Here is a 17,331-nt window from a genome sequence, read left to right as displayed (position 1 = left end):
TTACATAGTACTACCTATGAAGTGCCACTGAAAGAAATAAAATGACTGAACTTATTAATTGAGGAAAGGGTAACACTTTTAAAATAAGGTTCAGTTGATTAACATTAGGTCTCATGAACTAACAATCAACAATGCCTTTACAGCATGTATAATTTAGTACTAATATACTATTATTAATTTAGGTATTCATATGTTATTAATATAAACTAATACATGTTTACCAATGAAGTGTTATAAATTATCAGTAGTTAAACAAGAATTAACAAGATGGGCTGGCCATCCATTCAGGATGTCCCCTGTCCTGTCTGTGGGCTGAGACTCAATAGCAACAACAACAACAACAAATCTAATTCAAGTGTTACTGTGTTAATGAAACATTCAAGAGGGAAATTAATTGTGCCTATTAATAATGTTGCTTTTTTGCACACTCTTCCCATTGTTTTAGCAGGGGAATTATACAAAACAGGAGAATAATGCCACAACATGCCCCAAAAAATCTGTACTGAATTCAGTTTACATGGCAATTCGCAATTTTGTAGGCCAGTTCTCGGTTGTGAAAGACCAAAATCTAGCATACAATTCTGGGACTGTACAGAATCACTTCACCATTGTAATTTAGGCACCTAACTCAAAGTGTGTTAATCATCACAGCATTTCTTGATGCATGCTTGGTTATAACACTCTTCTTCATAACCTGATGAACTACTGCTTTCATGATCAATAAAACATTTGCAGACATAAAAAAAAGCTAAATAAATAAAAGTTAAGCTGCATGATTTCCCAAATGTAGAAAAATTATTATCATTATTATTATTATTATTAACTCATAACATGCATTTAGCCTTTGGTTAAACTGGAACGCAGGTGCTTAGTGAAAAACGAAAGAAAGAAAGAAAGAAAGAAAGAAAGAAAGAAGTGAATTCACCGCTCAGTCTCCTCACTTCCGTTCAAATCTGAATGAATGCATCATATCTGCCTCCATATGTAGATTGCTACATATCTCTGTCAAACCAAGCATCGTTCATTTTAAAAAGGGAAAGAAACAGTCAAAAACATCATGATATTACAATTTTGTTTTAGCAACTCATTTTCACTTATTTAATTTATTCTTAAAATATTTCATAATAAAAAAGTATTTAATGTAAATGAATCTAAGACTTTCTGAACTGTCTCTGGAGGTGTCAAGACTTGGAGGTGAGCACTTTGCAAACAAACACAAGCACAAAAATCAATCTCAGAAAACCCAAACAGAAGGGGTTTTCTCCGATCCTTTACAATAAAAAAGCTAAAAGCAGTTTCTATGACTGTAATATGTGGAACTGAATGTTCACTTTTCTGCAATAAATCATTGCTTTTTGTGTGTTTTGTCCATTTTCTTCCTTTTTAAGAACCTGTGGGAAAGTTGCTACTTGAGTTTGAACATAAACAGTAAGACAGGCCTGCATTATGGAGCAGAGCATTACCCACATTCTATATCTGTCATTTCCACAACGTTATTCATGTTAAATAAGGTTCTCTACAAAGGTACAACATATAAAACTGTTAAATATATAACTTGTAGGCCTTTCAAAATACATATAATGACATATTTCACTCCTGGTAATCAGAAATTACATTTTTTATGTTCCTTTTTTAATATTTTCTGACGTTAAACAATGGGGTACTCTTCCATTTAACCTTCCATGCTTAATGCAAACCATCCAAAATGTTGCTACTGAAAAATGCTAATTAAATTTGTTGACGTTTTTATGCGTACAGTATCTATATCCTTGTTATCCTTGGAATACAGTGGTTGATTCAGTTCAAGGAAATTCCTGTATAGTATTAAAGGTTCTCCTCTGATTGTGATAAATGGGAATGGTTGACCAAGTCGTTTTAATTTTCCACGTCAGCGTTTCCATTTGTAGACCACTGCTGTATAACATAGTCTTTCTATATCTATCTCTCTCTCTCTCTCTCTCTACATTTAGGTTTATATATATATATTCTTAGAATTTCTTATAATTTCTTTAGTCCGCGCTCATATAATCAATGCATTTTTTTTTCATTTGCGTATTATTTTTCCTCTTTGGTCTGTATGAGCGCCAAAAACATCTTCCAGCAGAAAGCCGTTTCACAGAGCAGTTAGGTTCACAGTCTCGGATCAGGTCAGAACCACTGGTGGAGCCCCATAAAGCCTGTGTCTGGTTCAGTCTCAGACAGGGTAGGTGCCTCATTGTCCTGTGCTGCGCCCTTAAAGTCCTCAAGGCTCCTACTGTACCACCATCCGTGAGGCGCTTTGTGAACATACAGTATGCTCTCCGTGGCACAAGAGGGTGCTGCCCATTTACAAAGCCGAGACACAGACAGGTAGGCAGAGGCAGGTGTTAAGCCGATGAGACATAGCAAGTATCTACAGCAGGTGGGCGAAGCTGCAAGAGGCCTCGTCTTGTAGCGCTCCAGGAACCCCTCCCACTGTTAGGACACCTAGATCAACCAGAAACACACAGGAAATCAAAATCAGTGGTGCAATTCCAGGGGTGTAGTGATAATGTAAAAAGTGGACTAATGTTGGGTTTGTTTGAATGTTTATTTATTTCAATCATGACAACTCTCGGAAGATTTTAGCATGGTGATGGTTATGACAATGTTAATGTATTTGGTCTTGGCGGAACAGATCTGCTACGCTGCTGCTGCTAAATTGCTGCTGCTGCTGGTTATTGCTGTAGTTGTAGATTATTGCTGCTGCTGCTGCTGAATTGCTGCTGCTGTTGGTTATTGTTGTAGTTGTAGATTATTGCTGCTGCTGCAAGCAAGTACGGGAACTTGCTACTGCCAATGCATACGGCGATACAGTGCTGTGAGTATTTAAGACAGTATTTACTGCTGCTGCACAAATAGCATATAAAATAAACCGTAGCAGATGTATACAGGTGGAGCTGGGGAAGGTGGTGGGTTTCAGAGGAACTCTGAAATCACGCTGCAAATGCTCAAGTGAACGCTAACCAGCCATTTAAATGTAAGGTAGCAAGCTCATTGGCTGCGTATGCAACATGAACCAATCAGCTTGTGCCAAGTTGTTTAACACTGTGAATATCATCAGTTACGTTAATACCCGTCAGCCTGCGCCATCTAGTGTTTCATGACTGAACTATACATTTATTTAATAAAATAGTTTTGGGAACTGCAAAAGAAGGTGCTTGCAGTATCTTTACATTTAGAGCACTGGCTATCCTACCAGTTGGCAGAAGTCTCTGATTCATTTTAAAATGGTTGATTTACGTAGTTTTTTTTTCCCACTCAAAAATGAAAATATAATTTGCTCACCCTCACGTCATCACAGATGTATGACTTTCTTACTTCTGTGGAGCACAAACTAAGATTTTTAGAAAAATAACCCATCTCTGTGAGTCCATATAAAGCAGGGGGATGAAACGCTCAAAACCGACGCTTCAAAAACTATGCAAAACACAAATGTGGATGTTGGGTCAAACGGTTCTCGTTTAACTGTTCCATTCCATGGCAATCTGGCTCAGTCAGTCCAGATATGGATTCATTTTTCACTCTGGGGCTGATAACAGAGCTCTTTGGAATGTATTACAGTGCTTTGGTAACACAAAAGCTTATAGATGGTATGAGAAGAGCAAAGCAACTATGATCAGATCAGATATTTCTGTTTTCAGGACTATACATCTGAGATGACAACAGGGTGACTAAATGAGAGAATTTTATTTTTGAGGTGGAAAACTCCTGTAAAATGTAAGTATTTTGTAATGTTGTTAACAAAAAATACAGGTGACTAGTTAGCCTGACCAAGCTAATGTTTTGATTTTTTAGCTGGTTGTCTAGCTGGTCTCTAGTCAATTCTAACCAGCTATCAAGTGCCTAACAGAGAAAAAACATAAAGCAGACAAATAGCCTGACTGGGATACCAAGAATCCAGCTGGTCCAAATAAGAGGGGGGGGGGGTGAACTTAAGACATTTTTCTAGATGAGACAAGTGGCTCTGGTCAATAGGCCTGGTGCAAGAATAATCCATTTGAACGTGTGATGCTCAAATGGATTATGATGTTCAAAGATATTACAATCCTGTTGTAATCGAGCTAATACTTGAAAACTGTTGCATTTCTGAGCACCTGCCATGGAAAACGCTCCGCACCATCTGCTAAATGGTCTACTGCCAGGCCGAAATAAGGCACCAAATGCTGCCAACATGGGCTGCTGCTTAATTTATAATAATGAACTCTTGACACTTGCATAGGGAGCAGGTATTCATGGTTTAGCAGGTGCTGAATACATTACTAAGTCTGAATACGGAACAACAGAGATAATCAGGATGAAAATTAACTCAGGAAAGTGATAAAATGACCCAAAAGTGTAGATGTTGAAGACAAAAGTGTGCTATTGCTAATACACTGGAGCAATGTAGCTGCTAGCTCCTGCTTCAGAATCTTATTATTCTCTAGCAAAATTTTAGCAATTGGATTACATATGAATTACTGCAAACGTTAACAAAGATTAACTAAAAGCTCTAGAGTATTGCTAGAGCAGGGACAATTTCAAGCAAGATTTTGTTTGTCCATACAGTACGCAGTTTACTTTGACTTAGATTGTAAAGAGAAATGATTTTTGGCTTAAAGGAATATTTTCCTCCTCACATGACTTCACTCTCACCTACTAACCTACTGGCAGAGGCTGGACAAAATAAATGTTATTTATTTTTTTTTTTCTAAGATTTAAATAAAAACCAAAAAATTCTGGAGTAAGTTTACAAGAAAATACTATTTCAGTCTTTCTACCTACAAATTTTACATTTAATTAAATGTTTAATTTGAATTAAATGTGTGAAATTTACTAGCAATTTCTGAATTAATATACGCATGCTATTCTTTGACTTCCACAAAGGCAATTTTTTAGCACAAACATAGAAAGTGTACAAGGTAAGCAGAGAAAAAAAAGGCTTGCAAAAAAAAAAAACATTATACATCATACATTAAAGAAAAATCATGCACTGCATTTATACATCACGGAGACTTTACTGTCTTGAGATGATTTTGTTAAATTTATATTAAAGTAATTTAAACTAATGCATCATGATGACAAGCTCTAGTCTCATATTTGGCTTGACTTCCAAGTTTGACCTTATCCTGGACAAGGTAAACAACGTTTACAGGGAAATAATAAAAAAAAAAGAAAAAGAAAAAAAGGAAAACCTCAGGAGACAGCAAACAAAGGATGATAAACTATTGTTACTATTATTATGCACAAAACAAATGACTAATAAATAAAATAAAACAAAAGAAAAAAGAACAATTAAATTAAAATATTTAAATCATGAATGCAAGAACAGAGAATGTAAGAAAATGCAAGAGAATATGATTTACAATATTTCCAAATATGTGATTTCAACAAACTATTCTGAATCAGTCAAATGAACATTACTTGAATATTCAATATTCTTACCCAGCCCTATTCAGAGGCAGTGCCACATTTATTTCATCTATGAGGATTCCACTTGGGTGATGTGATAAACAAGCTCTTGGCTGCATCTGGACCTCTCAGCTGAATCTGGACCTTTTATATTTACTTTACTGTCTAAATTTGCAAAACTTTGTATACCATTCATGTTTTGGAGAGGCTAAAGTCAGAACACACAAAACTGCTAAATATCATTCAGACAGAAAGCTGAGATGATTGGAAAGTGATAAATATTTGCTGAACCCAGCAGTATCTATCAGAAGTAATAATGTTGGTGTAGTGTGAAGGGTTTGAGTGTGTTAAATTCTTTCTGGCAGAATATGCAGCTTTGCTCCCTTGAGGCAAATTCATGTAGCCGTTCAAAGCTATAACTGGATTTATCGTAATCATCCTTTTCATGTTGCATTTCCCAATAAACATCTAGGGAATTGCAGTATCACAGCCCCATATGAAGAAATTAATAACATAAAATAGCTGAGGGATTGTGTAATACGTAGTAGTTGTTTCATTAATAATTATATACAGAACAGACTGGTTCTCTTTTGAGGTGCCATAGCATTGTACATGCCAATTTTTAACTTGCATTTCTCACAGTCTGTTTTCAGATGATGTCGGCTCATGTAGCACCATGAAATTCCAGCCAGTTTCGCAAACAGCAGTAACAAAAAATACTGTTTTTGAGGTGCCATAGCATTGTACATGCCAATTTTTAACTTGCATTTTATCTTGCATTTTAATTCTTGCATTATTCATAGCTCCAAAAGGGACAAAGAAACAACATAAAATTCAATATTCTTACCCAGCCCTATTCAGAGGCAGTGCCACATTTATTTCATCTATGAGGATTCCACTTGGGTGATGTGATAAACAAGCTCTTGGCTGCATCTGGACCTCTCAGCTGAATCTGGACCTTTTATATTTACTTTACTGTCTAAATTTGCAAAACTTTGTATACCATTCATGTTTTGGAGAGGCTAAAGTCAGAACACACAAAACTGCTAAATATCATTCAGACAGAAAGCTGAGATGATTGGAAAGTGATAAATATTTGCTGAACCCAGCAGTATCTATCAGAAGTAATAATGTTGGTGTAGTGTGAAGGGTTTGAGTGTGTTAAATTCTTTCTGGCAGAATATGCAGCTTTGCTCCCTTGAGGCAAATTCATGTAGCCGTTCAAAGCTATAACTGGATTTATCGTAATCATCCTTTTCATGTTGCATTTCCCAATAAACATCTAGGGAATTGCAGTATCACAGCTCCATATGAAGAAATTAATAACATAAAATAGCTGAGGGATTGTGTAATACGTAGTAGTTGTTTCATTAATAATTATATACAGAACAGACTGGTTCTCTTTTGAGGTGCCATAGCATTGTACATGCCAATTTTTAACTTGCATTTCTCACAGTCTGTTTTCAGATGATGTCGGCTCATGTAGCACCATGAAATTCCAGCCAGTTTCGCAAACAGCAGTAACAAAAAATACTGTTTAAATAAATAAATAAATAAATACATACATACATACATACATACATACATACATAAATAAATGCAAACTTGTGAAAACTATTGAAAAATCACATTGGGAAAAAAATAATAAAAAAAAATGAATGAATGAATGAATGAATGAATAAATAAATAAATGGATTCCTCATCTGATGTGAGTTTAAAATTAAACACGTTTTGGCTCAAAACTAAAGCTTAATTTATACTGTACTGCATATAAATATGACATTTTGTTTGGTGACAGTAGCAATGAAGGCTCAAAATAAGAGCTACTCAACAGTACCACGTCTCTTTTAACACATTTCTCAGGCTGGTACTTGGAAAAGACTCCTTTGGCAGCTGGAAATAGGAGGTTGGCAAGGCACTGTAACAATGAAACCTTGTAATGGCTGCCTGGATTGTCTGGGTAAAATAGCCAGCTTGGGCACTGAGAGATAGAGAAGAATGGCACCAGCAATTTAGAAACCATCCGTTTAGTTTGACAAAACCGTCATTTGACTAAACACATAAATTCTTTTCAGATTTCTTTTAGTTCTTATAAATACTGCATGATGTTAAAACATGACCCAGTCACAAGTGAATGGTGAATGTTCTCGAATTCAAAATGAAAGTTCTTGGTGACCAGTGCTGACTTGGATCCTTTAGACAGGAGCTGGCAGTGGGCGCTAATGGTTTACAGAGGCTGAGTGCTTGCACGGAGGAGCAGCTGTAATTTCCATGGTGATGTTGTCCAAGCCCAGGCAAGGATGTGTCCTATGGTCCCACGCTGGCGCATTGGGATCAATTACAAAGACCCCAACACCCACAGTGGCAATGCCTTGTCATGTGTCATCCACGACCTCCACGTGTTTTTAGCACCCTCAGTCGATTCACTTTCTTTTTCACTTCGTCAGAAAAATTTGAAAAGGCAGACATCTTCAAACACACTTCAGCGTTGTTAATGGAAATGTTAACCTCAGATAATTAAGTAATTGAAAAGCTGTTATGTATTTTCCCTTATGTTGTTCCTTACACGTATGCTGTCTTTTCATGGAACACAAAAGCAGAAATTATATAAATTAACATTATAAATTAACATATCTGTATAAATTAACATATCCCTGACAACAAAAGTTCATGGTTACCACTTTCTTAGTAGCTCCAAAAGGGACAAAGAAACAACATAAAAGAATAATGCAAGTAATCAGTTGTGCTGCCTATGTCGAAGGTTGGACATCAAACACAATGAGTGTCATTGGTTGTTGCATGTCATGGATTTGAAATACATGAGGCTGAGTAAATGACAGAATTTCACTTTTTGGTATGAATTATTCTTTTAACTTTCCGTTAACCAACAAATCTCACCAATCTCTGGAGGCAGCACTTAAAACCTAGGGACACCCCTACATTTTCAAAGCCCCGTTTACCCGAGGCATCACTGATGAGCAAACACTTTCTCTGTTTGCATGTGAAAGATTGCTGATTACTGCAATCAGTAGTTCTCTCTCGTCTTGAGCTCCACTGATACTACAGATTCAAGGACCCTTTTGTTAAATACCACCCAATCAACCTAATAGCTAATAGAATAGTTGGTTAAGCTGTTGATTAACTCGTTTGAAGTAACGGTGCTTCATATAACATTATCGGTAACACTTTAGAATAGGGAACACTTATTCACTATTAACTACGACTTTTCCCTCAATAAATTCCTAATTTGCTGCTTATTAATAGTTAGTAAGGTAGTTGTTTAGTTTAGGTATTGGGTAGGATTAGGGATGTAGAATAAGGTCATGTAGAATAAGGCATTAATATGTGCTTAATTAGTACTAATAAATGGCTAATATTCTAGTAATATGCATGCTAATTAGCAACTAGTTAAGAGACCTTAAAATAAAGTGTTACCACATTATCCAAAGAAATGATAATGATAAATCCCCTGTGACGTTTGTACTGGCTACTGTATACAGGCCACCAGGGCACCATACAGACTTTATTAAAGAATTTGCTGACTTAATTTCCAGCGATATCGTCGATTTGGTTGCACAGATACTATTTATTTTTTTTTTTTTTAATGAAAACAGAACAAATAACAAACAGCTTTCGTCTATGTGACGCAGTGTTAATTTCGTTGACGAATAATTTTCGTCATAACTGTCGTCAACGACATTTTTTCACCGACGACAACGAGATGATAACGAACTAAAACTCTTTTTGAATGACAAAAACTATGACGTAAATCTATTGACATTTTCGTCAACGAATAAAAACGAGGCGAAAATGTTAGGGAGGGACGATTTGGGAAGAGATACATTCAGAACGAATCTGCTGCGTGGTTTGGAGATTAGATGCATACACATGAACCGGCGGGACATAAGCTAACATCCACTTGCTGCACGCCGTATAAAACGTTAAAATATGTCAATATGTGGGAGTAAGAGAAGAGTAGACATATGGATAAATCTGACGACGCAATAGAGAACTCAATTCGGTCCGGTTTTCTGAGCGCAGACACTGAAGCATACACACAGAAAGCGTGTCTCACAGCGTGCGAGTACTCTTTTGCGACCATGTTCTTGTTCTTTATGAGAAGTGGTTTAAATAAGTTTAACATAAAGGCATGTTGTGTGTCACTGCAGTTAAATCGGTAGATTTACTACTAAATCTTATTCTACTAAAATCTTATATTTAGTCAACTAAAACTAGACTAAAACTAAAAACAATTCAGATGACTAAAATATGACTAAAACTAAATGGCATTTTAGTCAAAAGACTATGACTAAAACTAAATAAAAATTTGCTGTCAAAATTAACACTGATCTGTATTGTTAAAAGCGCTATATAAATAAAGGTGACTTGACTTGACTTAAGAGCCCTCTTGCTCTGATGGTATAATCAGAGAATCAAGGAGTAGTGTGGTGTAACCTTACAAAAGAGCAAACATAATAAATTAACAGAATCCATAAGACAATCTGCATTTCTGAGAATCAGACTTTATGTTGGAAGTAAACACAAAATTAGAAACACGTTTTAATCATTTCATTTCAAAATACTGTATGTACACCTGATGTCTCTGAGACGAGAAATGTGCTCTACTAATGTAAACACAAGCACAACTGTTTAGAAATTGCATTAAACATACAGTCTTGTTGCAAACACATGTATAAAAGTTCACACAGTAATTTTTCCTCTTAAAAAAAACTACAATACCATGAGAAGCCGATTTTTTTTTTAATCTATGTAACTAGATTTTTAGAATCTTTAGAATCTATCCAAACAGTCAACTACTCAGCTATCTTGATATTTCATATATCTCATCTCTTTTAAAGGAGCACAGCGTCTGTGCTCAGATTCAGAAATAACCTGAAATGACTTGAAAACGTTAAATGGACTTTGACCCTACAAATTGTAGTGTCATTGTCTTTTTTTATTCTGTAATACTGTCGTTCACTCTTTCCCCTCCTTTGACTCGTTTCAATTGTTCTTCTGACTAAACTGTGTGAAATTTCATCAGATAAGGTAAGGTGATTTGGTCGCTCCATCAATGCCTGTCTAATGACGTTGAGCCACCCACCGGAGATGACTGACAATCTTCAAGAGACGACTATTGCTTGTTTAATTTGCTGTTGACAGAATGGTCACAATCGTATGAATCAGTAGAAAAGAATGAGCAAATCACAAACATGATAGCAGTAATGAGTGTTTATTCAAACAGGATGGGCCTACAGTGACTCTTGGGTTGATTAGTCATAATTCTTTTACTGAATAGCAGAAACTCATTTTAGCCCAGCCTACTGGATTATTATTATTTTTTTTAATTATCAGTTATTTTGTCCTTTGACAATGGCTGGTCAATTAAAATGATCAATCAAAAAAAACCCAAAAAAAACCCTGCACAACATGACTGCCAGACCACTATTTAAACATGTGTACCAGGGCACATCTCCAACATATTATGCAATGTAAACAAAAAATGACAAAAGACTCCTTCATCCTTACACTCACCTACCCTGCAGTCAATGAATGAGATAGGCTTGTTGGTGCATAGTTCAAGGTCACTTTCAAAAACACTCACACAATGTCTAATATCTACCCAAGATAACTAATACAGCCTATGCATTTAATTTTACAAATCTTAGAAAACTTGGTCCAGCAACATTCAATATTTTTAATATGACGGATTCATATGATATGTACTTTTTAAAGGGTTTCTCCACCCCAAAATGAAAATTCTGTCATTATTCATAGCAGAAACTCATTTTAGCCCAGCCTACTGGATTATTATTATTTTTTTTAATTATCAGTTATTTTGTCCTTTGACAATGGCTGGTCAATTAAAATGATCAATCAAAAAAAACCCAAAAAAAACCCTGCACAACATGACTGCCAGACCACTATTTAAACATGTGTACCAGGGCACATCTCCAACATATTATGCAATGTAAACAAAAAATGACAAAAGACTCCTTCATCCTTACACTCACCTACCCTGCAGTCAATGAATGAGATAGGCTTGTTGGTGCATAGTTCAAGGTCACTTTCAAAAACACTCACACAATGTCTAATATCTACCCAAGATAACTAATACAGCCTATGCATTTAATTTTACAAATCTTAGAAAACTTGGTCCAGCAACATTCAATATTTTTCATATGACGGATTCATATGATATGTACTTTTTAAAGGGTTTCTCCACCCCAAAATGAAAATTTTGTCATTGTTCACTTACCCCCATGTCGTTCCAAACCCGTAAAAGCTTTGTTCGTCTTCGGAACACAATTTAAGATATTTTGGATGAAAACCGGGAGGCTTGTGACTGTCCCATTGACTGCCAAGTAAATTACACAGTCAAGGCCCAGAAAAGTATGAAAACTACACAGAGCCGTTGTTCACCGACAAGCTGCGCAAAACATGTGCAAAATATGATCGTGGTTTTGCGCAGCTTGTCGGTGAACAACGGCTCTGTGTAGTTAATACTGCTCCATGTGAAAGCCCGCAGGTGATGGAGATTTACCGCTGATTAAAGAACCGACTTTACTGACAACGGCTCTGTGTAGTTAATGCTGCTCAATGTGAAAGCCCGCAGGTGATGGAGATTTACCGCTGATTAAAGAACCGACTTTACTGACAAGATGCACGTTAAATATCGCATGCGATTTATCATGCAGCCCTACAAAATAGTCCATCTGAATATTTTTGTACGCAAAGAAAACAAAAATAACGACTTTATTCAACAATTCATCTCCTCCGCGTCACCGTAGCGCCATTTAGGAGAGTGTCCACTGAACGTAAACTGCGTATACGGTTCTACTTGTCTGTGTCAGCCGCACTACACGGATACGTTTTCTACGTTTATTTACACTTTGATTTGAACGAAAACAGCATATCCGTGTGGTGTGGCTGACACAGAACAGCATATGCAGTTTACGTTCAGTGGATACCCTCCAAAATGACGCTACGGTGACGCGGAGGAGACAAATTGTTGAATAAAGTCATTATTTTTGTTTTGTTTGCATACAAAAAGTATTCTCGTTGTTTCATGAAATTCAGATTGAACCACTGATGGCAGATGGACTATTTTACCAATGTCTTTCATACTTTTCTGGGCCTTGACAGTGTTATTTACTTGGCAGTCAATGGGACAGTCACAAGCCTCCCGGTTTTCATCCAAAATATCTTAAATTGTGTTTCTCTGACAACTTTGTGAGATGCTTTAAAAATATTTGTGCTTCCTGAGAAGAGCTTAATTTAATAATAGATTTTGTAAAACAACAACAAAAAACAAACTAGCAAACAAAAAAGGTTAGATCTAAATAAAAGCGTACACTCTTTTTATTATTCAGAAAATAGTAATAATAATGGAGTAAAACATAATACATTTAGTCAAAGACAATCATAGGAACCAAAAAATAAAAAAATAAAAAAATAAATAAAAATAAGCCTTATATAACAAATACACACAAACAAAATACTTTAATAGTTGATGACAGCAGACAGGAGCTGAAGTGTTGTGTGCCCACCTTTTCATTTCCTCCTATTTCTCCTATGTCTCGTCTACATACCTGCCGTGATCACCCATCTGTTCACATAATTAGCCCTAAGCATGATCTAATTGCCATTGATAAACACACCCTCTCATTGAGAGAAGTCAGGTTAGAACTGCTATGTGTGTCCTATGATAGAGTCTGAAGAGCTCTTTAGTTATTTGAACAAGTGAAGTTAATGTCAAATAAGCCAACATTTGCTGCCCATCTTACTTCTGTAATGTGACTAGTGTTGGAGTTATGAGACATCCCAGTAAATATTTTGAAACCGTTCACTTAATTTCTCCATTCTCTTAATCTATTAAAGGGGTCATGAACTGAGAAACCAAACTCCCCTTGATCTAATGGGAAGCTATATTGAAAATATAAATACAGCTATATTGAAGCCAGTCTGCCAAAACAAAATGTTATGGAAAGTGCCACTCTATGATGTAATAGTGTGGCTAAACATCGCCTCCGCAGAAGAAGATCAAGATGCCTGATTCTACATCGCTGCCTGTTTAGCCCCGCCTACCGATTTGCATGTGTAGTGTAAATAACGAGAGAGGCGAATGCAGGTCTACACAGAAAATGATAAAGATGGCTCCAAAGACAACAAGACGCTGTACAGTGCCAAATTGTGGAAAAACAGTCTTTGTATTGCTTTCCTTCAGATCCTAACATTATTTTTAATGAAGTTCCAGACTGCGTCAGTAAGAACTTAGTCCTTTGTTCACTTCATTTTACCACGGATTCCGTTACAAACAAGGCAAATTAAATGTGGGATTTTCAGAAAGTTTGAAAATAAAAGATGATCCTGTGCCGACTATACTGAATCCGACGGTAATGTCGCACCACACAAGTGTGAGTAACTGCTTTTATTGTGTTATCACTATTGCTTTGTCTGTTATTACAGATCGTTTGATATGCACTGAGTATTTATATATTTTTAATGTAAATCAAAGCAGCATCCATCTATGAAGGCTGTCAAACATACACAACTGTTAGCCAATCATAGAAGTGGGCGTTTTCTTCTGAGTCAACAATTTGCCATGCCTATTCAAACTGAGATTTTTGATGAGTTGGGTTAAAAACAGGACACGAAATAGCCTATTACTTATAAAAAATGTTTTTTTTTTTGTCACGATCTCGGTGGGGTCTGCTTCAAGCTGACTATTTGCTGGCGGATTTGCTATCTGGCTGATTTATTGACTGAGCATTTTTTGTTATCACCGTTTTCAATAAACTTTGAATTTTTTGTTTCACCTGCTGTTGGGTCCCGGTCGCGTTTCTGACTTTTTTTTTTTTTTTTTTGGATGTAAACATTTTGACAACATTAAGGGGACCTCGGAGAACTTCGAAGAGATTGAATAAAATGCACATCACAATATTAAAGAAAAGAAATGTCACTACTTATATTTCAGTGCGACTTTAATAAAGTAGCCTTTGAAAGGATGCTAACCAATGCTAGTATGAAATGGTTGCATTTTATTTACAGTACATGCACTTATGGTGTACTTCGTGTACTTACCTAAGAAAGTATTGCATATAGGGTAACTACCTAGTTGTTACCCATTTATTTTAATTACTATAGTAAATAAATACGTACATGCAGAACAGAACTGTAAAAAAAGTGCTACCTATAAGATTATTTAAAATCATAAAATAATTTAATCCTTATTGAAGACAGACCAAATACTATAATCCTCTAGTCCTCTATGTATACATATTACATGAAATCAGAACTGATGCTATAAATATATATATGCCCTAATGAACTCATGGTGTTCATTTGGGCACATATATTCATGGTGCTATTAAGTACAAATGGTAAGCATTAAAAAAAATATATATATTTACATAATGAGTTTATAACCTTTCATAAAAATATAATATGCACCACTTCTCAAGAGACTTTCCGTTATCACTGACTTCTACTGTGAAATGAAGAGCTCATTTTTCACAATCTAATCAATTCCCAATGGTTAACATCCAGACCTACACCATTTTTTTTTTCTTATTGAATATCCCCGTTTCACTCTAAAATATTGTATGTGACATTACAGAATTGAAAAGAGCTAACAGTTGGGCTGTCCTCGACTAAAGATTTTTCTGGTCGACTAGTAGTCGTTTATTTGAAGCATTAGTTGACTAATCGCATATTTATTAATAAACCATTTAAATCATTATAATAAGCCTTTAATTGCCTTCATAGCATAATAAGCGCTCAAGCACACGCATAAAGCTTGTCACAGTGTTATGAATGTGTCAGGGACGAACAGTAAGGAGGCTGCATTAACATTTAAAAAATGTATTAATACACTAGTGCATTCTTTGGTTTTAGATTAAGTGATGAAGTCGGTGACACTGACTCGTCATCTCCGCAGTAGTGATGCGCCTGTATGCATGTTTCATACGGATTACATAATCTGAGAATTTGTTTTCCATTTGAATTGGTTAATTTGAAAGTAGACATTTCGCTCTTTATAGATATTTTTTTTTCATATACACAGAGTTTTGCAGTTTCGCGCTCAAGTTCACAGAGACTGAGACGGAAAGCGCATCCTGTTTGCTTTCATTATTTTACAAAAGCGCCATGTTTTGTTGTTATTGTGAGTGCACACAAATAAACGTAGAGTATTTACAGATTCGAAAGGTGTATTACTCGTATCTGTATGAGCAAAAAAATATGGAGTATTTTAAGAACAAGTGAGCGCACTGGCGCCTCAATCTGTCCTGCAGTGAGCACTACTTTTCAGCTTCCACACTCTGCACAGATACTTCAATAGCGCACATTTTTCTAGGTTAACATTAGATTGAGTGGCCGTGTAAAGTTGCTAATACTTACATACTTCAGATGATAAGCCAAGTTTGAGGTCGATAAATGATAGGCAAGCGTTTGTATGTACAGCACTGTATTACCCAGTGGTGTACTGGTGCCTGGAGAAGTGGGTATACTCTTAATTTATGCCCCAATTTTTTTTAAAGCGACGCAGCAAAAGATGAACACCCTGTATTATAAACAGTGACCTGTAAAACTAGTCTTGTATATTTAGTTCACCCCAAAATGGGCCAGTAGTATTCGCATATTGTCTCTTAACTTCTGCTGCTTGACTTCACGGAGTAAAGATCATTATGAAATGCAGCAATTAACATTTTGTCAGAACCTGTACTAAATTAAATGCTATTTTGTTTAGTTGTCTGTTCGTAGGAGAATAATGATCTCTATTTGTTTTTTAAAAATCATGACAATCAATGTATCCAGAATTTATCCCCCATCCCCACCACCTTTTTAATATAAATAAGCACCAGTCAAGCTGCGATATCAAACAGGACCACAGGGAGACGCCAACAGACCACTAAACCTGCTGTCTTGACCTTACTGTACATGCTACTATACGGATCCATTTAGAATAACTAGACCAGCACATAATCTAAAACACCTTCAGTCACCATTAGGGTTGGGAATCGAAAGGAATTGTATTCTTTGTGTCAAATTAAAATTTCGATTTCGCCTATCGATTCCTATGCGCTTTTTTTTTAATCTCTTAATCTGTGAGGACCGGACCTAGCCATCTGCCAGGGCCTTACTCGCTAATCTAAGCGCTCCCAAAGTTTGGCTACATTTGCGATTCGTTAAATATCGCGAACACGATTCAAACACCAACGTGATTCTATTCCTAAATTACGATTCGTCTGTTTCATTCTTCAACCTTTGACGTATGCGATCGATGTTGTGATCACTTGGTTCGTCCGTGCAGCCTACGATCACACCAGTGTGATTTGAACATTTAAATTTGCGTTCGCGCTGCCATTGACCTAAAGAGAGCAGCTGTCATCTGTCATGAATGAAACAGCTTTACAGTCTTTTCAGCTACACAGTATTATTATTTCTGTTACAAACATTCAAATCACAGAAGTACTGGGATAAAAGTTTATAGTTCAGATATAAACTGTGTGTACGATGTGTATGGTAGTGATTAAAATAGAGTAAATCACCTTTTAAAAGTAATTTGATACTTCAAATGAAGATTTATCAATTACATTGTTACGCCAGTAGGTGGCGAAAAGGGGCTGTTAAAATGTATTTGTTTTTGAATCATACAAGAGATTAATTCATCCAGTAATCTTGAGTGAGTCATTTAATCATTAATTCATAAATTACATGTGATTTTGTTTAGTTGACTAATGTTTTTTCTTCAGAATCATGAGAGAACCACAACTTCCATTGGGAAAAAATACTCGATTTATCCAGAATCATGCAGTTCTATTTTGCACACGAACAGCTCTTAAAGAGTCCAGTTTTTATGTAGCCTGTTGATTTTTGTTCATGGTATTCAGCTCCAATAAATGGTTTGCAAAAAAGAGA

General features: G+C 36.0%; 1 protein-coding gene across 1 annotated transcript in view; it reads right to left on the bottom strand.

Moving 5' to 3' along the window:
• Positions 1-2,020: 2,020 nt before the first annotated feature.
• The window catches only part of LOC107680295 (protein FAM19A5-like), a 104,806-nt gene continuing 89,495 nt past the window's right edge, over positions 2,021-17,331 (bottom strand). The window contains exon 4 of the mRNA XM_016476139.1: positions 2,021-2,466. Coding sequence (XP_016331625.1) covers positions 2,458-2,466 — 9 coding nt within the window. The 3' untranslated portion in view covers positions 2,021-2,457. The remainder of the gene's footprint in view (positions 2,467-17,331) is intronic.

This window comes from Sinocyclocheilus anshuiensis, unplaced genomic scaffold, assembly GCF_001515605.1.
Source record: "Sinocyclocheilus anshuiensis isolate Anshui unplaced genomic scaffold, SAMN03320099.WGS_v1.1 scaffold1434, whole genome shotgun sequence".
Taxonomy (NCBI): domain Eukaryota; kingdom Metazoa; phylum Chordata; class Actinopteri; order Cypriniformes; family Cyprinidae; genus Sinocyclocheilus; species Sinocyclocheilus anshuiensis.
The sequence above is the reverse complement of the archived record's forward strand: the minus strand, read 5'-3'. Positions and strand labels throughout refer to the sequence as shown.